Consider the following 22,885-nt stretch of genomic DNA (forward strand, 5'->3'; position numbering starts at 1 on the left):
TCAATTATTCGACGAGGCAATCCGTGAGTATGAAAATTAGTACTGTTAAACAGTTTGTTAGTGAAAATATAGGTGTGTTATCCATCGGTAAAAAAGAATACATTACAAGGCACGTATCAGATTTTGCCAATTAATTATATAATGAAAACCCTGATGATCCAACAGTAATCGTTATATGTGTAGTTTTCAAGTGCTAAGACAGTCTTATTCAATGCATACAGGCAGACATTTCATAAAACCAACACTCCTTGTAGCTTCAGATGGATATGTTCTAACAATATTGGGACAATAGTTTTTAGATTTGCATAGCAATGATGCTGCAATACTCAATGCTGAATTTGAAGGAGATGAGAACATATTAAAAGACTAATTTCAAAATGATGACATGATGTTAATAGATAGTTATAGAGACTTTTCTTAGAAATCACTTATACAATGTCTGCTTTACTTGAAAGAGATCAACAATTGTCTACTGAAAATGTAAATGATGTGCACATTGTGACGAAAATGAGGTGGATTGTTGAATAAAAAAACGGAAACTTCAGATCAATATACAAAATTCTAGATCATATATTCAATGTTCAACATGCACGTTACATTGATGATTATTATTGTACAGTTGGAGGACTTATAAATAAATATTTTCGACTGATTACTACGGGAATCCATAAAAAGGGAGCGAAAGATTTATGTAGCAACTATCGCACAATTGCTCTAATTGCGCATTGTAGTAAGATACTCTTACACATAATTCTCGAGAGGATAAAGCCCTTTTTACTACCTAACATTGCGGAGGAACAAGCAGGTTTCGTCCCCGGACGTGGTACTAGAGAACAAATTTTAAACGTACGGCAGATTGTAGAAAAATCCAGAGAATTCAACATCACAACATATTTGTGCTTCATAGATTACAGTAAAGCTTTCGATTTGGTCAACTGGAGTAAAATGTGGCAGGTTTTGTCTAAAATGGCAGTCCCCAATCATCTGATACTGCTAATTAAAAGCCTGTACAATAACAATTATGCCAGAGTTAGAATAAATCGGGAACTAACCGATAGTTTCAGGGTCACAAAGGGCGTGAGACAAGGCTGCATACTAAGCCCAATTCAATTTAACATCTATGGTGAATGGATAATGCGGAAAGCTACTGAGGACTGGAACGGTGGCATCACCATTGGCGGGAAGAAGATTTGCAACTTGAGATATGCAGATGATACTACTATCCTCGCTAGTTCTGAAGCTGAATTGATTCACCTGCTACAACGGATAGAAGACGTAAGCTTAACGATGGGCCTTAAAATAAACAGAGATAAAACGAGAATCATGATAATTGACAGAGCTAACAACAATCAAAATCATCTGGTCATGATAAACAATATCGCTGTTGTAGATAAATTTGTGTATCTGGGCTCATTAATAACCAACAAAGGAGGCTGTACTGAAGAAATAAACCGGCGGTCAGCAATCGCAAAAAGCGCTATGGCAAAATTAACAAAAATTTGGAAAAGCCATGAAATAACTACCGATACAAAAATGAGACTAGTAAGAAGTCTAGTTTTTCCAGTTTTCACTTATGCATCGGAATGCTGGACCCTTACTGAGAAAGACAAAAAGAACATAGATGTATTTGAGATGTACTGCTGGAGACGAATGCTGAGAATACCATGGGTGGCCCGAAGAACAAATGAATCCATACTGGACCAGCTAAACATAAAGAAAAGACTAAGAACACAAATATCAGAACAAATAATAAGCTATTTTGGACACGTGCTTCGAAGAAATGGTCTTGAAAAACTTACCATCCAGGGAAAAGTAGAAGGCAAAAGAAATAGAAGTAGATCTCCCACACGATACACGGACCATATTGTTGCTACCATTGGCGCTCCATTGTCAGAATGTGCTAGAATGACAGAAGATAGAAAAACGTGGAGAAACATTGGGAAATTTAGCTAATAGCTTCATGATATCACGATACCTGCATCAGGTTAACGACTAAGAAGAAGAAGAACTACGGGAATCGAACCAGTCGACCTAGCTACAAAAATGAGAAGAAATGACGTGAACGTGGTACAAGCTCGCATTCAAGTTGACAATTTGTTGAGACTTGTTGGTGAATGGGAAATGCTAAATAATAATTTACCTGACTTTCTGACTTTGAAAGTCAATTATCTCTCTCAAAATAAGAGTGCTGCTTGGTATATAGAACTTCAGCAATGGTTTAAGTCCAGTAATTTCAGTAAAATATCTAAATTACGAGAAAAAACAGACAGAACTAAACCTGTGGAAGCAATATTGAATCCAACGTTTTGTGGAACTGTATTTACATAATATGGAATTGAGAACGAACCCAAAGCATAAAAATGTTAGAAACAATTTTAAATATTAATATTGAACTATCGAGACTTTTCATACACGATGTGTATTCCTTTCTTGTCTCTAGTCTTGATGGTTTAACACTTTCGCTGCGCAGACTCCGATCGGAGTCAAAGTGGTCCTTTGCTAGGTGCGCATGACTCCGATCGGGAACAGTAATCCGTTGATTTTTAAAACGGTATATTTTACTTAGTACGACGCTGAAGTTAGTTAATATTTGTCAGAGTGTGAGTGAGGACTTAAAATGTCAAAAATATTAACCAGTTCTTTACTGTGGTAGTTTCGTCATTCAAAACGGCGGAAAGTATGCCGGCTCAAAGTGTGAAAAACAAGAAATATTCCTGTCTCCATACATAGTATTTCAAAAATTCCTATGGTTAATAAGGAACGAACAAAGAAAAATCGTTGCAAAATATGCTTCAACAACAAAATTAGAAAGCAGACAACATAACCACCGCGAAAAATGTCCTGATTAACCCGGATAATGCTTTAAAATTGCTCATATGTAAATCGAAATCAAATCAGTATGTGAATTTTTCTGAATTTTATAGAATAAATAAACTTATTTTTTCTAAAATTCCGTTATATAATTATTTTTCCTAGCAAAACGTTCTGATTTGAGTTGTGCCGATCGGAGCCAGTCAGCGATACACTAGAAATTCTTAGCCAGGTGCGCATGACTCCCATTGGAGTCAAAAATTCAAATCACATTTTATAAATAAATATACATTTTATTTAATTAACTTAATATTATTATATATTTTAATATCAATTACAATGATATTTAAAAAAAAAAGTTATTGCCGCTCCTGGGTAACAACTCTCGAAAAAAAGTCAACAGCGAATGTGTTAATAGGCGACTAGGGCATAGTCGAAATTAAATGTCCATATAAAGCAAGGGAACTTACGCCTAAAGAAGCTATTGAATAAAAAAAATAAATTTTGATAACTAATGGACTGTCAATTGCATTTAAAACGAACTGATTTCTATTACTATCAAGTGCAAGGACAGTTATTTATATCGAATAGAGAATACTGTTAGTTTGCGGTATGAAGCCCAAAAGGTATTTTATTCGAAAAGATTGATAAAGATATAGAACTGTGGGAAAATATGCTATTAAAATTATAAGATTTTTTTTAAAATTTTTATTTCAAACACCTAAAGAAACATTACACATAATTCTATATTTATATAGTTTTATTTTATCGATTTTAGTGATCGTGATACTAATCAAATTCTTATAATATATAATTATAACCTTCTTTTATAATTTTCCATTTTCGGTAAACTTTAATCTACGTTAAAATTCAGACAGATAATTTTTCCGTAAAAAAGTGACAATGTCTGTACCTTTGTTACCTTGTAAATTTATTAATAGATAATATTACTCTGGTCTGTCATTCTAATTACCCATAACACCACTAAAGAGAGGACAGCCCACTTTCAAAAATGGACAGACCAAAATCAGTTTATGGTTTTATTATGTAGCCCCAAATCTGTCACTTCGGGAGGTGTCCCGGTTGTATAATCGGCTCGAGTAAAAGATGAAAGCATTTTTGACCTGGACTTAAGAGAGATATCTGAACGACGCTTACAATGTTATTTCATGAACAGATTTTGTTTTCGTAAAGAAAGAAATTTTTGAAATAGAGATAGCCCACTGAAATTCACCGTTAGGATTTTTGAAGATGGGCCTTAAATGGAAAATTTTGTCTCCCCTCACATACGATGCTTAATCTCAAACCCCGAAAAAAGAAAAAGCCAATACGATACGTCAGCACAGTACTCTAAGCTAAGGAATGATGTATGTTCAAATCAAAAGGCGGGTACACATATGCGAGCAGAACTGTTCGCGAACCGTTTGTGAACGCTATATTCGTTAATTTGTACGACGGGACGAACCGCTAGCGAGCTGTTCGTTCGTTGCTCGTCAGGAACCACAGCATGTCGGTTTTTGGGACGAACACAAAGAATGTTCGCAGAACTATAAATTGTGTCTATAAATTGTTTCTGCCAAGTGTGCGATGATATCATTCTGTTAAACAAAATTGCTGAACGAGCGCGGCTTATCTAAGTAGCGAGAGAAATTAATAACAGATAATGTAAACAAAATACCGAAATGTTTAGAATAACGAAGTAAATTAATTCTTGGTTTGTTATTAGATAGTTAGGGTATTGGATAGCCTGAACATAAACATATTTTCGACGAACTCTTCGCGAACAGCTCACGAGCAGTTCGCAAACAGTTCGGCTCGCATATGTGTACCCACCATAAGAGATCAGATTCATCACTATCACCATTCTGACTTTACTCTGAGTGGGTCCTAGCCTCCTTACGAATTTCTCTCCAGTCGTCCCTATCCATCGTCATACTATGCCAAGCACGTATTCCCCCTCTGCTTCTCCGACCAATGGGTCTATCAAGGAGCGTTTTTCTAGCTAAAGTAGAAACCCTCAATTTAGAAGAGTGATATCATAGTTTAAACGCCTAATATCCTCAAATTTAAATGTACACAGCGGCCCTCGAAAACTGCCTGTTTTCTCGATTGCAATTTGCGTTTCCTCATAAGAAATTACAGAATATATAAAGTAGTATATTTATTTGTGCTTCTCTATAGTAGACTTGACCAGAAGTTGTCGTACAGTGTAGCCAATTCTTGTTCACAAGTAGTAATTATGGTCATACAAAACCTGTATTCTTCCACGCAGCGATTATTACCGTCATAAAAATACAAAAAAACCTGATTTTTTCAATAGTAAAAATTAAGCACAAAATTGTAATGAAATAAATTTTATTTATATGTTCCGTTTCGTTACATATTTAAATTTATAAAATAAAAATCGATATTTTAAAACAATATTTTTCAATCGTTTGGCAACTTGGAATTAGCGAGGGAACTCTCAGATCCACAGAAAGCCGTAAAACTAGTTTTTGTCGAGCGAGTGCCCATCAACAATAGGTTATTTACATTGGCGTTTCTGAGGGTAGGGTATTTTATGCGATAAGTTTGTGTTATTGATAAAACGTGTTATTGATAATACGAGTGTTATAGTTTGTCGTTTTATAGTAAATTTTTAGTTATATTCTGTGATTATTTGGTTTGAGTTTTATTGGAGTTGGACGAAAAACCGAGTTGTTCCAAGAGAAGACTGCAAAATTCTGATGTTGATTCCAAAAATGAAATGCCGCAAAAGAGACGGAAAATGTTAACGTCCGAAGAGAAGGTAATAATACGAAACGTTTATGAAGGAATTGTCGGCAGAAAAATGGAATTAAATGTTAGCCAAGCGGTCGACATTTGTAGCAGTTTAACAAAAATATCCGTTAGTTGAATTTATCTTGTACTTAAAAATACATCGGAAAATAAAAAGAACCCTGATACAGGGTTCCTTGATGATGGTTTGCTTCAATTTCAGTCGAAAAAAACAGGTGATTATTAAAGAAATTGAAAGGGAGGATTCAACAATGGCTTACAGAAAAGGGGATTGCATACGAAGAATCAATGCTCAAAATTTAGCTACTTGACATTGCACGGTTAAGGAAAAATGAATATCTTAAATATGCTGTATGCTGCAAAAGATTATGGTGTCAAAGTTCTGCGTCTACCACCTTATCATTACGAACTTAATCCCATTGAACTTATCTGGGAGCAAGTGAAAGGAGAAGTAGCACGCAATAACAAAACGTTCAAATTAAACGAAATTAAGAAACTTTTGATTCAAGCAATCCTCCATGTAACTCCAGAGAAATGGGCTAAATGTATAGGCCACATAATTAAAGAAGAACATCGTATGTGGGAACTTGACACTTATATAAAAGTTTTACTAGAGCCAATTATAATTACACCAGGTGGTGAAGATAATGACAGCGATAGCAGCACTGCATCTTCAGGTTTAGACAGCGAATAATATTTTCTAATAGTTTAATAAGAACATCAGCATAAAAAAACCAAAAACAAAAAAAAACGAGAAGAACATAGTAAGTGTGTATAGTGTTTGTGTTTAAACACATCAAACATTATTTTTATTTTGTTTTTATAGAATTTTATTTTGTTTTATAGGATTTTATTTTGTTTTGTTTTATACTGTTTAAGTGTTTTGTTCAATTTATTTAATAAGACAATATGGCTCTTGGCGAACACCCATTTAAAAAAAGTATCGCGCCACAAGACATACCTCTGGGGTGGTGTGGAAACTGTCTTAAAATTTGTTTTAAAAAAATTTCATTGTGTAACTCTTTAAGGACGGGTCACGTCAAAAGACGTTTTAGCGTAACTTCCGCGACAGCCGGTTGGTATCAGTAAACTTAATTCTTTCTTACAAAATTACTTCTTTTTTATAGCTTTTTGTTTGTGGCATTCTGTATTTTTAGGGGAATGTAGGGAATGAGCCACAACATATTTTTTCATATGTTTATTTATTGACGTTTTGATCTCTATATCCAGAGACCGTTTTCAATTATACAAATGATAGTACTATTTATTTTCTATGGCTTTTCGCTTGTCGTTCTGTATTTTTAGAAATAATGTTGGGAATAAGCCACAATATATTTATTCAAATGTTTAATTTACGGACGTTTCAATTTCTATAAAGAGACCGTTTTCAAACATACAAATGACAGATATATTTATTTTTCTATAGCTGCTTGTTTGTGGCATTCTGTATTTTTAGGGGAAGGTTGGACATAAGCCACAATATATATATTTACATGTTTAATACATTGACGTTTCGATCTCTATTCCGTTTTTAAAGATAGAAAAAAAAAAGAAAATAAACAATATAAGATTATAAAAATATATAATAATAAACAAATAAAATAAATATAACTATCATTTATATCTTTGAAAGCGGTCTTTGGATATAGAGATCGAAACGTCAGTAAAAACTTGTAAATAAATATATTGTGGCCTATTTCGAACATTAATTTTTGAAAAATAAAATATAATTAACGTTAAATTAAAAGTAAGTGTACGTCACTGGATTTCCAAACAGCTTTCCGCATTTCTGAGCCTTTAAACGATGACTCACTCTCTCAAATAGTGAAATTATACTATAGGTCATTTTGTTTATATGGGAATAACATAGGAATAAAAGATGCCACGTAAAAGAATAATTTCCCCCAAGAGTTTTTTTAGAACGACATATCGCAAGAGCGGACGAGAATTATCGACTGGGGACCCAAAGACGATGAGACATATGGACATCAGGAACACAGGAACTAAATACAAAGGGTACAATATAAAGACCTATGGAATAATTCAAGGAACGTCCGATAGTGGCGTATGTATAAGCTGAATGACGATAGTTCTATTTGAAGTAAGCTACAACAAACGTTAGCTGTTGTGAGGTGACTTATTTTCCCTTCGATTTCAGTGGGGTTTTGGATTTGCTATACGAATCAAACATAAAAAAATCATGTAAATACTCACCCTCTACAGCAACCGTCCATTCTTTATTCTTTATTTTAATATAGGAACCGAGAGGACCTCTAGGTTCTTGGCGAAACGTCCTCAAGTTCTGCTGTATCATCTTCTTGATACTGGGCATATTTCTACCATACAACAACAACGTATTTCCAGATTCAGAAGTTAAGGCTTTTAAATTTTGCTCCTCGTTTTTGATCGTCTTATCAATTTCACGAATTTCTTCTTTAATAGTTTGCTCTTCGGTTTCTTTATGAGCGAGATCACCTCTGATCTGAAACAAATCATTTTTTGCAGTTTCTAGGTGATCGTCCATACCTTTCAGTTTGGTTTGGAGGGCATCGAGGCTTTTTATTCTTTCCATCTTCCTTTTTTCAACTTTGGACATATTTTCTTTAGACGCTGCGATATCTTTTTCCAAAGATGCAATATCAGAATTCTTGTTTTGTATTGAAGTCGAAATTTGGTGTTTGGTTCGCTTTTTAGACGAAAGATCCCTTTGCATGTCGTCTATTTTAGACTGAATGTCCTGTAGTGGCTCTTTTAATTTATTCAACTCAGCTTCTAATTTTCTTTTTTCCGTTTCCTTTTCTTGTATGTTTTTTGTGTAACTATTCACCTCTGCTAATCTTTTCTCTGATGTACTTTGGAAATTTGCAAGTTTTTCGTTTAGGGCATTAACATTCTTTTGTAGGACTTCTAATTCATCTTCAACATCTCTAACTTTTGCCCACATAAGTTCTCTATGGAGCAATTCTTTTTGATCTTTTAAAGATACTATGGATTTGTGATTTTCTATTTTTCTTCTTAAACTTTTAATCTCTTCTTGGAGTTTACGAAATGCTTCTGTTTTCTCATTCATTACCCGCTCAGACTCTTTCTTATTAGTTTGTATTTTTTTGTACTCTAATTCAAGCGTTTCTAATTTAGTGGCCTTTACAAACAGCGTGTACTTATTTTTGGAGTTACTACTACTTAGAAAGTTTCTAGAGGTGTCTTGATTCAATATACATATAGGATTATCTACTTGAATGTTCAAATTTGATGTTATATTGTGAACTTCGCTAGCTTGTGTTGATATTATTTCACCGTTGGCAGAGCGAACCTTATAACTCCCTCCCCCATTGGCATTTAAAGTTCGAATTATATGAATAGCATCACCATAAACGCTTTGCCTATAAGCCATAGGTCCTTCGTTACAAATTTCAATCTCGATGCTGGCCGAGGGTTTTCCAGCTTTGACGAACCCTTTGGCGCTATTGCCTCTATTAGTAAGCGTAGCTCTCCCGCCGAGGCCTAGAATCAACGCTGTTAAAATGGCACTTTTTCCGCTGCCGTTTTTACCAGTCACAAAAATAATATTTTCAAATTTAATTTCTAAGTGAGAGTGACACATAAAATTTTTTAGAATCATGCGGTTTATTGTTCCGGCGCGTCTTTCGCATGTACGTTCGTCCACTTTGGACTTTTTGGGTGCCACAGCATTTTGGGTATCTCCAGAGACCTGGCTGAATGGTTTTCTTTTTCTAGAAGTCATCCTTGTTAGATTGACTGTTAATAACCTGCAAAAAACAGGATCAAATATGAAGATTGCATAGAAGTAAGTTCATTGGGATTTACAGAGACTACTATTACATAGGTTATACATGGTGTTTCAAAAAAAAGTAACACCATCTCTATAGAGCGTTTCACGTTAAGAAAATAACATTGCGGAGATAGGGCCATGTATTTCTTATGGACGATAGAAGCGCGACGATGCCACGATGAACACAAGCACGAGTCAGGGCTGTATAATTTGTATTTTAGTTTCCAACAGACATGAATTAAATTAATGTTTTTTAACGTAATTGGCCAAAAGTGCCCATTCGAAACAAGAGATAAAAAGTAGGGAAAATGATTTTAATTAAATAAATAGTATTTACAAAAGATACTTTTATTTTATCTTATTTTAATTATAGTAACGACAGTTTATTTGTTTTTCGGTAAGAATACCATATACCATGAATCATAGAAATCAGTAGAAAATATTGCTTAGTTAAATCATGCACTTTGTCGGCTATTAAAGATTTTAAAGCAATAAACGAACCGCTTGGAACGCATATATCTAATTACTAATTGCAACTTAAAATAATACGGTGTGCGTATGTCAGCGATTTTATGTCGTTCTCTGAGACTAAATAATGATAATAAGACTTTGTGGTTCTTCAGTTGTTATTCTGACTTTACAGTTAAATGTTACACTTTGTCGGCTATTAAATATTTAAAAGCAAATAAACGAACCGCTTGGAACGCATATATCTAATTACTAATTGCAACTTAAAATAATACGGTGTGCGTATGTCAGCGATTTTATGTCGTTCTCTGAGACTAAATAATGATAATAAGGCTTTGTGGTTCTTCAGTTGTTATTCTGACTTTACAGTTAAATGTTACACTTTGTCGGCTATTAAAGATTTTAAAGCAATAAACGAACCGCTTGGAACGCATATATCTAATTACTAATTGCAACTTAAAATAATACGGTGTGCGTATGTCAGCGATTTTATGTCGTTCTCTGAGACTAAATAATGATAATAAGGCTTTGTGGTTCTTCAGTTGTTATTCTGACTTTACAGTTAAATGTTACACTTTGTCGGCTATTAAAGATTTTAAAGCAATAAACGAACCGCTTGGAACGCATATATCTAATTACTAATTGCAACTTAAAATAATACGGTGTGCGTATGTCAGCGATTTTATGTCGTTCTCTGAGAATAAATAATGATAATAAGGCTTTGTGGTTCTTCAGTTGTTATTCTGACTTTACAGTTAAATGTTACACTTTGTCGGCTATTAAAGATTTTAAAGCAATAAACGAACCGCTTGGAACGCATATATCTAATTACTAATTGCAACTTAAAATAATACGGTGTGCGTATGTCAGCGATTTTATGTCGTTCTCTGAGACTAAATAATGATAATAAGGCTTTGTGGTTCTTCAGTTGTTATTCTGACTTTACAGTTAAATGTTACACTTTGTCGGCTATTAAAGATTTTAAAGCAATAAACGAACCGCTTGGAACGCATATATCTAATTACTAATTGCAACTTAAAATAATACGGTGTGCGTATGTCAGCGATTTTATGTCGTTCTCTGAGACTAAATAATGATAATAAGGCTTTGTGGTTCTTCAGTTGTTATTCTGACTTTACAGTTAAATGTTACACTTTGTCGGCTATTAAATATTTAAAAGCAAATAAACGGACCGCTTGGAACGCATATATCTAATTACTAATTGCAACTTAAAATAATACGGTGTGCGTATGTCAGCGATTTTATGTCGTTCTCTGAGACTAAATAATAATAATAAGGCTTTGTGGTTCTTCAGTTGGTATTCTGACTTTACAGATAAATGTTAATTGAAAATGGAAATTCAAAAATTAAGCCAAGGGAATATCTTGGACATCCGTGCAAAACGAATTGTTTTAAATGTATTTAATTATCATCTACACTTAAGAAGTGGTGAAAGTGTTAGAAGTTTAACCCATAAAGTAAGTGCTATGACAGGAGTAAGTTTTAGTACTATTTTTAAAATCCGCAAAGAAGCTGCGGAAGGAGGACTAATGCCCATAAAAAAAAACAAGAAAACGTACCAAAAGTAGAGTGAACAACAGAAAGTTCACTTACGATGCAGTAGTTCATACGCGACTACGTGCCATCGTGCATAGTTTTTTCTTTAAAAATTTACCGCCGACATTGAACAAAGTTTTTGCACTGGTTAAAAATGACAAAGATTTAGCAAACATGTCACGCACAACAATGTGGAGAATACTCCATGAAATGAACTTTGTTTTTTGCAAACGAGGAGTAAAGTCAAGCATGATTGAACGGCCCGATATTCTAAAATGGAGGCATCAGTATTTGCGTGAAATAAAAAAATTTCGTTCTCAAGGATACACCATCGTTTATTTGGACGAAACTTGGGTGAATGTTGGACATAGTGTTTCCAAAGAATGGAAGGACCTCTCAGTGACTTCAACCAGGGATGCGTTTGTTAAGGGGTTGTCAACAGGCCTAAAACAGCCGACACAACGAGGCCCCCGATTTGTTATAGTGCATGCAGGTAGCGAATTGGGCTTTGTAGAAGATGCTACTTTTTGGTTTTTAGCTAAAAAAAACTCAGCGGACTATCATGATGAGATGGATGGTCCTATATTTGAACAATGGTTTAAGGAAAAGCTGCTTCCTAATCTTCCAGAGAAAAGTGTTGTGGTGATGGACAACGCTTCGTACCATTCGAGGAGAGAAGAAGCGATTCCGACACAAGCCTTCAATAAAGATCAAATTAAGACGTGGTTGCTGGAGAAAGATGTCTTTTTTGAAGAAGATTATTTAAAATCAGAGCTCATGGAAGTCGTAAACACATACAAAGAAAAATACATAAAATATAAAATCGACGAGATGTGCAAAGAGAAAAATGTTGCCATTCTGAGACTACCTCCATACCATTGTGAGTTAAATCCAATTGAAATGGTATGGAGTTAAGTCAAAAGACATATTGCCTCACACAACACAGAGTTTAAGGTCGCCGCTATGGAACAATTAATAAGAAATGCATTTGGTGTAGTTACAGTGGAAAACTGGAAAAACTATTGTAAACTTGCTATTAAGGAAGAGCAAAAATTTTGGGTTATTGATGGGTTGATGGACGATATTGATCCTGTGGTAATAAATGTGACGGTTGACAGTGACAGTAATGAAAGTGATAGCGATGATAGAGAAGATGAGGATGATGTTAATATGCAGTGAGTGAATTATGTGATAGTGTGCAAATCGACGGACACAAAGTGCCAAATCCGAAAAGTCTTATAGTGAAGTGACTAGTGATAAGTGTAGTAGTGTCTGGGGACTCAGGAGACTGAAACCTCGGAAGCCCTGAAGAAGACATCAGAGAGGATGTCGAAAGCTCGGCCCAATGGATATCGACGCGGTTCAACCCGGAAGACTGGTGAGTTTAATATTAATTTTTATCATAGTATTAATCTTAGCTCTAGGTTTAATATATATATATATATATATATATATATATATATATATATATATATATATATATATATATATATAAATTTCGGTATCGCGTCGATTGAAATAAATCAGTGCTTTGTTTATTTTCATTGGAGAACCATCTCTAAATAAAGATAAATGTTCGTTTAAATTTTTTTTAATCTTCGTATCTATGAATATGAACATCATTTTTTGCAGAGTTTGTGTTTTTTGTTTTTTTTTGTTAAGTTAGTTTTAAATAATGAGTAAAGTTTACAGTAGATATATAATAACATCAATAATATACTACATATTAGTTGTAAGTTATGAACTATTAACATCTGTATTTCTTATAAACTCTATGTCATCTGTTTATATTTTAGAGAACTGATGAAGCTTTAGATATATAAAGCGAAACGTCTTCGATAAACTTATGAAGTAGTTGACTTCTTTTTTTATTTGCGAACCTGAATGACCAATTAAACCTCTGAATTCACTAGTTGAATACTTTACTTTAGATATATATATATATATATATATATATATATATATATATATATATCCTCTAAAATAACAGCTGAACTGGTAGATGAAAAAGGGGGGTTGAGGTTAATTGGGTATACAGCTGATTAAAAGCCAAGTGTACTCATGGTAAAATATGGTAAAATACAATTTAATAATAGTTTGTTGTTTATATACTTACTTAAATAAATCACACAATCACACTGCCATTAACCTCAATTAAGTAAGTATATAAACAACAAACTATTATTAAATTGTATTTTACCATGTTTTAAATAATTGTAGCTCTCATCTGATGATGCCAATGAAAATTGGCGAAATATAATGAATTGTTAAACAGAGTACACTTGGCTTTTAATCAGCTGTATACCCAATTAACCTCAACCCCCCTTTTTTATATATATATATATATATATATATATATATATATATATATAACGTATAGTGTATAAATGAATGGACACTAAATAGAAAAAAGACTGGAATAACCACATAAGCCGAATGGGGGAGGCACGTGTGGTCAAAATAGCAAGAGATAAATCATTAATCGGTAAAAAAAGTATCGGCCGACCGCGTAAAAGATGGAGTAACAACCCTGTAATTGGGATACCCTGTATATTTCAAAATAATTTCAAAATGTAGCTTTTATCAACTTACAAACTAGTAATTTAATTTTTTTACTCTTTCGCTGTAATCTTTTGTTCCATTAGTGGTGATTTACCCTGTATACAAGGAAAAATTTTTATGTATGTAATTGTTGTTATTACTTACATGAAAATAAAATTAAAGCTGCACTTGTTTTTTTAGTTATACTTATTTAAAGCGTTAATCAATATGTAATGTTAAACAATAGTAAAATATAACTATTTTTATTAGACCTATAATAAATGCATACCTATATCTGTCTATTAAAGAAACAGGTATTGATAATGCATTATTTTGTATTCAACTATACATATCCTTTTATTAGTGAAATTAATTAACTACAAGTACACAGTGCTGAATACGACTCTGATTAGAATGAATCATATATCGACAATCTAATAAACCGCATGCCTAAGAGTTTTGGCAACACTGATCTCCATAAGCCTAATGTTATTTTCTTAACGTGGAACGCTGTATAGGATAGGTAAAAAACTGAAAAACAATTGGGGTTTGCTTAGTAAAAATTTTTTTGTAACGCCATTCCTTTTCAAGATAAAGGCAGTTGACAAAAAATGTTACACATATTATACAATTTTGCCGAAACTACTAGCAACATTGTAATACAATTTTATACGAATATGTTTTGGAAGCTGATACGTCCCATGAATTTGTTTTTGTATCTGACTCCCATAGAGAGCGCTAGTTAGAAGGTTCGTACCAAGTATTATTCAACATAACTTTTTAAGGGTAGAATTATTAATCAAATTTCCAAGTGAACTTAAACATCATACTATTTTACACCAAAAAGGTACTCTTAGTAATGCTTTATTGTCACTGAAAATTGTACAATTTTATGGACAAAGCTTAGAAAAAGTAAAAAAATTACAATAACAATTTAAAATTTACTAAAACTATATAAATCGTCAATATCACAAAATAAAAGATAATAAAACATACAATAAATGGCAAAATTTAACTAAACTGCAAATTACATAATAAAACCTTACGAACTTGAACTAATAAGTTTAAGTTGCTGCATGTGATACCCAAATATAATAATATATTTTTTTTTATTATGACACAATCTTTAGCAATCAAAACACAAATAAAGTTCTATAAGCTAATTTGCTGGCTGCGCAGCAAGGGGCTCCTATTGGCGTGGTGAGGTCTTCTCCAGTGACAAGACCACTTTAACCGTTTTTCAGGTCAACTGGCCAGTTCCTTTGGAGTCTCCTATTGGCTCGGTGTTCTAGCAGAAGTTGGAGTAAGAGGTTACTATGTGATTGCAGGGCATCATGGTGCTTCGTGCTGTATTTGGTGATTACATCATGTACGAACGGGATTCTTAGGTCGTCATGAAGTGTTAGGTTTGACACATACCAAGGTGCATCAGCTATCGTTCGGAGTATTTTTGATTGGCATCTTTGAATTATGGCTGTGTTTGACTTTCTCGCACATCCCCAGAGTTGGATTCCATACGTCCAGATAGGTTTTTTGACCAGACAGGAAACTGGGGGACACGGGTCTCTGATTTTGTTTCATTCATTTTAATTCTCCACTTGTAAGACCATGTCTCGATTCCATTCAGTTGCACCTGTAGAATGTTATATGCTATAATTGGATTTTGGTCATCTGCAAGCATGACAGCATCATCTGCAAACGTGTCAGTGATGGTTTCATTAGTGGAGGGTAGATCTGCTGTGTATAGCACATATAATATTGGTCCAAGAACGCTGTCCTGTGGAACACCAGATTTTATAGGAAAATTATTGGAATTACTTTCATTGACTCTTGTTCGGAATTCTCTCCCACTCAGATAGGATTTCAGGTACGTGATGGGTAAATATTTCTTGATTTTGAAAATCAGGCCTGTGTGCCAAACTTTATCAAAGGCTTGACTAACATCTAGAAAAGCAGCTGTGCAGTAGTGTTTGCTTTCCATTGCAGAATTTATGGTGTGTACTATTCTATGAACCTGCTGTATTGTCCAGTGTTTTTTTCGAAAGCCAAATTGGTGGTTGGGTATCCATTCCTCCGTATTGGGGTCTGAGTTAATTTTTTGTAACAGTAACCTTTCAAGTATTTTGGATACGACTGGTAGTAGGCTTATTAGCCTATATGATGAAACCTCGTTTGGATTTTTTCCTGCTTTTGGGATTAGTATTAATTTAGCGGTTTTAAAGAGCTTTGGCCAGTAGTTTAATCGTAGAATAGCATTAAAGATGAGAGTAATCAGTATGATTCCTTTATCTGGTAGTTCCTTCATCATCTTGGGTGTTATTTTGTCCAGCCCTGGAGCTTTTCTAATGTTTAAATATTGGATTTCTTGTTGAACTTCATTTTTGGTTAGTGGTCTGATTACTAGTATGTTCTCTGGAATGTTATATATGTCCCTTTCAATTTCAATATCTGGAGCGTCGTTGTTGAGAGTAAATACTTGAGCTAGGTGCTCGGCAAATAGCGTTGTTTTTTCTTCATCACTTCTGGCCCACTGTAGTGTTGGTCCCTGTTCGTTTCTAATTGGAGGTACCAGAGTCTTGGGCTTTTTGGAGTTTTTGATCGGTTTCCATATTGAGTTATCGTACCGGTTTAGATTTGTTATGTAGTTTGTAAATGACAGTTCTTGTGCCTCTTTAAGTTTGGATTTTAGTTGATTGCTTAGCCTGTTTAATGTAGTCTTGTCTATTGAGGCATGGATTTGGTGCCATTTGGTCCTAACTTTCCTTTTTTGAGCTACCAACTTTTTAATTTCAGCTGGAATGATTGGGCTTTGCTATCTGTATTGTTCGCAGGTGTAGCATTTTGTAAGGCCTCTATAAGAGTCTTGTTTAAAGCCGTTAATGTTTCGTCTATCTCTCTTGTTGTTTTGAGGCTTACTTGTAGACTAATATCTTCTTCTAATATGCTGCGGTATTTTTCCCAGTTAGTTCTCCCAGTGTGTAGCCTTGGTGTGGCCGTTTTGTAGGCTATAAAGCTGCTGATGGTTGCTATAATTGGGGAGTGGTCAGATGAGAGATCATAGTTCGGCATGACCTCCATGTAACCAGGAGAGATGTCTTGAGTGATAAATAGATCCAGCAGATGAGGCGATTTATTTGGATCCGTTGGCCAGTATGTAGGAGAGCCTGTTGACAAAAAGTTGTAGTTGTTTTCATGTATTAGACTTAATATAGAGATATCTTTAAGTAAGTTTGACTTGTGAAATGGCTTTCACTTATTAACAGAATGTCAATTTCGTTGTGTAGTAGAAATAACTCGACTTCATTTTTGTGCTTTGGAAGTCCATTGGCATTCCACTCTACTATTTTAATGAAGCTATTGAACTTTAAATATAAGCGTTGTCAGCATGTTTAGGACCATGCTGTTTTGTTGTAGTAATTGTTGGAACATGTTTTTGAATTCCTCTAAGAATTTGTTCATCATGTCATTAATGTTTGATTGTTGTTCAGTACCATTTCTTACTGCATTAGCATAGCTGCCTTGTGATTGTTTTGGGTAATGGGTTAGAGGCACTGATGTTGCTGTACGCATTGTAGGTCTAGTTGTTGTATTGTTAGCGTTTTGTTGAATATTTAACGATTGTTGGCATTGTTTGGCTTGAGTAAGTTATGATAGAATTGGCATCCTTTGTAGTTGGTTGGCTAAAATAAAGGCTAAGAACATAAAGTAAAATTCAATTAGAGTAAGTGTTCAAAATGTCTTCCATTTTCACAAATACACAAGTCTATCCTTTTTTCTAAAGAATCCATTAATCTTCTAAACAATTGGAGATCAGCTATAATGTCATTAAAGTGTCGTTGAATTCTGTCTTCCAACTCTTGACGTGAATTTATCTTTGTAACATAGACTTCTTCCTAATATACGACCAAACTGTGTAGTCCAAAGGATTAAAATCGCATGATCGAGGAGGCCAAAGAATCGGAGCTTCTATACTTCTACTAATCCATCGATTCAGACAATGGTTATTGAACCAATTACGATACCTAAATTTTCAGCTAGAATATGATAACCTATTAACTAGTTACCTAAAACATGAACTTTAAATGTGTGTTGGTAATGTATACCCTTTTGACTCGTAGATTCTCATCAAACCAGTAGTGTGTATTATGGGAGTTAAACATCTCTTGTCGCGTATAGGTGATCTTGTCCGTAAAGAGAATGTACTTGTCTGTAATGATAAGGATGTACCTAGCTGCTGCTCTTTAAATATCCGCCAAATACTTGAAGAAGACTAGAACTTTTTACCAAACAGAACCCCAATTATTTATCAGTGTTTTACATATCCTAGAGACACCTTTTCTTGAAACACCCTGTAGAGGGTGGGCGCGACAAGTTTTGATTGGGTTAATAACCAATCAAAATTTATAAAACATTGATAAAAATTGCACTTCAGACAAGGTGAAATGTTAATTTTGAGGCTAAGTCTTCTGCACAATTCAGTCTATTATGAATTTTTCAAGTGAATTATTTTCATTGCATTTGTTTATGTGCTTTGTTATCGAGGAAGTATGGCACAAAAACTTGGTAACAGGTTTGAAATTTCAATTGCAGTGATTCTGGAGAGTTGATAGGAATCCCGATTACAATATGAATGGCAATGGGAATAAAATGCATTGTTTTTAACCCTATAAAAAGTTGATCATAAACTAGTTCTTTAAACACAAAATTTGGACCCCCTTCAGACAGTAGATCAAATTTTATTGGCCCTGTCAACAAGCCTAAAGCATGGAAGTAAACTAGAAATAATGATAATCATAAGCAAAATATTGCAAATGATTCGAAAATTCTAGAAAGCTGCATATAACAAAATCAGGAAAGGTGTGTGATGATAAGTTGTTTTTAAATTCACAAGGAAAATAAAATTCCTGCAGGCTGTATACCATCACAGGGCTGTATCACAGGGTACAAAGGGGTATTGCTATGCATGGTATCTGTAAAAAAAAAACTTTAACATCACACCAACTCATTTACACATGCAAATACACTGATAATGGACCTTGAGGGGCTCAAGGAAACAAGGAAGTATGTTACAGAAAGTGTTAATATACATATTTTTTAAAAACAACTGAAGTTATATCAATCCAAGTAGGTTATGCTGGTAAAGGTAGCTAATACAAGATGAAAAATAAGTGCTAAAAAACTTATCTTCTCTGTATCTTTTTATGGTGCACATAATGATGGAACGGAACCCCCTTCTTGCTTTACATTAAACAAAATAGTTTAAGAAACCAAATTTACTTTTTTGATTCCAAAATAGATCAATTTAAGAATTACTTGAGGAATCTCTTGTGATATAATGTTTCCTCTGGTAGTGTAAGAGTGAATAAATGGATTGAATTTTGTAATAATTCTATTCTGGATGGGTTGGCACTGATAAATGCATTAATAGATAAATGTTTACAGAAACTTATGAAAATATTTATGATCTTTATAAATGTTCTTGTACATTACACACAACTTTTACCCATGGATGTGAATCAGCATGTGAAAGATGGACACCACTGAAATATTATGTTGGAGAAGAATGTTACCAATTCCTTGTACTGGCCACAGGACAAATAATTTAAGTTTCAATGAACAGCTCTCCAGAAAAGTTCATCCCCAACAGTTAAAATACTTTGGATATGTTATAAGAGCAGAACAGAAAACATGGAAAGACTTATTATCCAAGCAAAGTTAGAATGCTGAAGATCTTCAAGATGGATCAATGAAATTACAGGAATATACAAAAGACCTATGCATGAGTTAAAATAAATGACTAGACATAGAGATGGACAATACATGATATCACAATGACCACTATACTATGTGTGGTCAGGACTGAAGAGAGAGATAAGTATTCTTATTATAAAAATTAAATTCCAAATGTTTACATTGTAAAAAAGAGAAATTAGTAAACCATAAAATACATGATAGAAGCACATACAGCAATAAGCAGGCAAATAAATGATTTAGCAGTTTACCAAAAGGCATGAAAATGTAAAAGTATCTAGTAAATGAACTTTACTTACTTCAGTTCCTAAACTTTAACCTTTTTTGAAATAATATTATCTTCCACAATAGTGATTTTATTAGAAACTGAAACCCTAGTTTATCTATAGTTGTATCATAGCGAAAAGTTTACATAAATGACTAAAAAACTGTGCACAGATGCAATAAAAGATATTTCTAACATAACTGTGACTCACAGACTCACTCAATCAGAGATAATGCAATTTTTATCTGTGGTTTTGAGTACTTAATAGTGTTTTTGTTCATAGCAGATATTAGAAAATTAATTGGAAACTGATAAAATAATACAATGATTTGACAACTATATTGTAATTATTAGTTATTAAAGCTTTCAGAGAAGCCTGACACATGCTATTATTCAAGACTAACTAAATTAATAATTATTGCAAATAACATAACCTGAATCAATATTGTTGGACATAATATATATTTGTAAACTAGGATATTAGATAATACGATGACTCAGTATACTCAGTAAATAACATGTAAAATCCGACAAAAGATAAAACACAAAAATGCTCTTCCTAAACACCGGAAAGTGTGACTACACAAGGATACAAACTTTAGGCATAATAACAACTATTATAGTAAAACCAAGCATTACCTGTTATATAGTATATATCATTGAAAAAACAATAACACTTCCTAATAGTTTTTCTGATAAACAGAATAGTTATTTGTATAAAATTATAATATATTTGTATACATTTTTTAATAACATTTTAAATGCATGAAATCACCATGTCATAGATCACAGATCACAAAATTCTTAAAAACGTTATGTTTGGTTGATACACTATGATCTACAGCCACTGATAACAGATTTTGACAGTATAATAATATTTCTATAATTCCTAAGAAGATCTCCTATGAGATATATAAGAACACAAAGGGCCGGTTCCAATTAATAACTTGTTTAAATTGAACGGCAATAAACTCTAATATGTATAAAATAAAAAGTATTATGTAGATTATACTAACTCCTAACAACTCGGCAACCACCATTACTATTGTTAGAATTTTAGTTACAATGGACTACAAAGTTGTTTTCCTCCTAAAGAAAAAACTAGGGTTTTGGGAGACAAAAATGAAAGGTGGTAAATCTTTGACAGTTAAAAAGGAAGATCGAATGAATGTTTATTGCAGCAATGACAATGGCTTGATGAAATGAATGACGAAAAATGTGAAGAAATGGATAACCTTACTATTATAGAAACAGAGCATTACGCCTCCGTATTGCTTCTTGCCTTGGTCTCCACTTTAAAATACGTTTTGTCCATCTGTTGTCTCATAATCTGGCGAAGTGTCTTGCCCAATTCCATTTAACGGCGAGATTTTTTCGATGACGTCTGTTGTTTTTGCTCTACGACGTATTTCCTCGTTTAGGATTCGGTCTCTCAGAGAGACACCCAACATCTGGCGCTCCATAGCCATCTGAGTCACGCGAATCTTATTCACTTCTACTGTGTGCTAGGTACTTACTACTTTCTTCTTACATGTCCATACCACTTTAGTCTTTTTTGTTCTATATTATGTTAGTAAGTCTCTTTCTTCTTTGCTTTATTTCGTCATTACTTCTCCATTATTGCTACTACTACATTATTGCTATTTTTCCTGTTTATAATCAATTTTTCAATAATCCCATATGTCATAATACTTTGCACTAATGTTTTATAAATCTGCGTTTTTGTTTTCATATTTAGGTGTCTATCCCACCACATTGAGTTAAGTTGTCGGATTGCTGTTCTTGTTTGTCCTAATTTTTGTGTAATTTCTTCCTCTGTTTTTGCCTTTTTCGTGATTATAAACCACAAGTAATTGAATTTATCCTTTCCTTTGATTGTTAACGTTTTCGTCAATCTGTAGATCTTCTATGTCTTCTTCACTTGTAGATAGGTACTCTGTTTTCGTGAGGTTAATGTCTAGGCCAGCCTTGGTATATTCTTCTTGTAGTTTCTTTATCATGTAACTGAGGTCTTCTTGATCTTGTGCAATCACTTCTTGATCGTCTGCAAAGCTTAACGTATATAAGTACTCGTTTCGTACCGGTACTCTCATGCCTTCGCATTTTCTTTTCCATGTAGTCAAGGCTTTCTCTAAGTATATTTTGATTAGGGTTGGAGATGGGGAACAACCCTTCAAGAGCCCTATTGCTGTGGTAAAGTCTCCTAAGATTCTTGTTCTTATGTTAATGGGCACTTTATTTTCTTTATACCGAGCTTTTGAAGCTTCTATGAGTTCCGTCTGCATTTCTAATTTGTACATTGCCTCCCATAGTTCTGACCTTGGCGCGGACTCATACGCCTTTCTCAGATCCATAAATGCCAATGTATATCTCTATTTTTTGCTTTTTTCTTCTCCAACAGTTGTTCCAGTGTGTATATGATCTTCCAGCCGTGATGCCTGCCTGATCCTTCCCGATTTTGCCTTTTATCAGGTGAGATGCCTACAGGTCACGGTGCTTTCTTATTGTTGATTGCTTTTATGGCCGTTCTCATTTCCCTATCTGTTATTTCTATTTCTTTTTGTGGGGATCTGCTTTGTCTTCGCCTGTTTTCTTTTCTAATGAATTGCTGTCTTTGTTCTGTTAACAGTTCCTTGTAATAGTCCTTCCATTCTTTGTGCTATATTTTTCCCAATTTAATTTTTTCTTTTGATTTTTGTTTTAATCCTCTCAGTACTTTCCATGACTCTGAAGTTCATGTACGTCCATGTTTTAATATTTAAGAAGGTTTTTTCCCATTCTTCATTCTTTTGTTGTGTTAATTGTTTTTTCACTTCTCTAGTTGATTTTTTTCTTCAATTATCCTTTTTGTTGGTTCATTTATTTCATAATAATGCTGTTTTATTTGTTATATGTTCTTTCTCTCCAAGGGCTTCGAATGC

At 33.7% G+C, this 22,885-nt stretch overlaps 1 protein-coding gene across 2 annotated transcripts in view; it reads right to left on the reverse strand.

The window, feature by feature from the left end:
• The window catches only part of SMC6 (Structural maintenance of chromosomes 6), a 31,979-nt gene extending 11,219 nt beyond the window's left edge, over window positions 1-20,760 (reverse strand). Inside the window, exons 1-2 of one of the 2 annotated variants that reach the window (XM_072542672.1) lie at window positions 20,604-20,760; window positions 7,804-9,359 (exon numbers count right to left, since the gene is read on the reverse strand). In XM_072542672.1, the coding sequence (XP_072398773.1) occupies window positions 7,804-9,334 (1,531 nt within the window). In that variant the 5' untranslated portion in view covers window positions 9,335-9,359; window positions 20,604-20,760. Of the gene's footprint in view, window positions 1-7,803; window positions 9,360-19,998; window positions 20,212-20,603 lie in introns of those variants that run through there. The other variant, XM_072542673.1, reaches the window with a different exon arrangement.
• Window positions 20,761-22,885: the final 2,125 nt, after the last annotated feature.

Source organism: Diabrotica undecimpunctata, chromosome 9 (genome assembly GCF_040954645.1).
Source record: "Diabrotica undecimpunctata isolate CICGRU chromosome 9, icDiaUnde3, whole genome shotgun sequence".
In the NCBI taxonomy this organism is placed as follows: domain Eukaryota; kingdom Metazoa; phylum Arthropoda; class Insecta; order Coleoptera; family Chrysomelidae; genus Diabrotica; species Diabrotica undecimpunctata.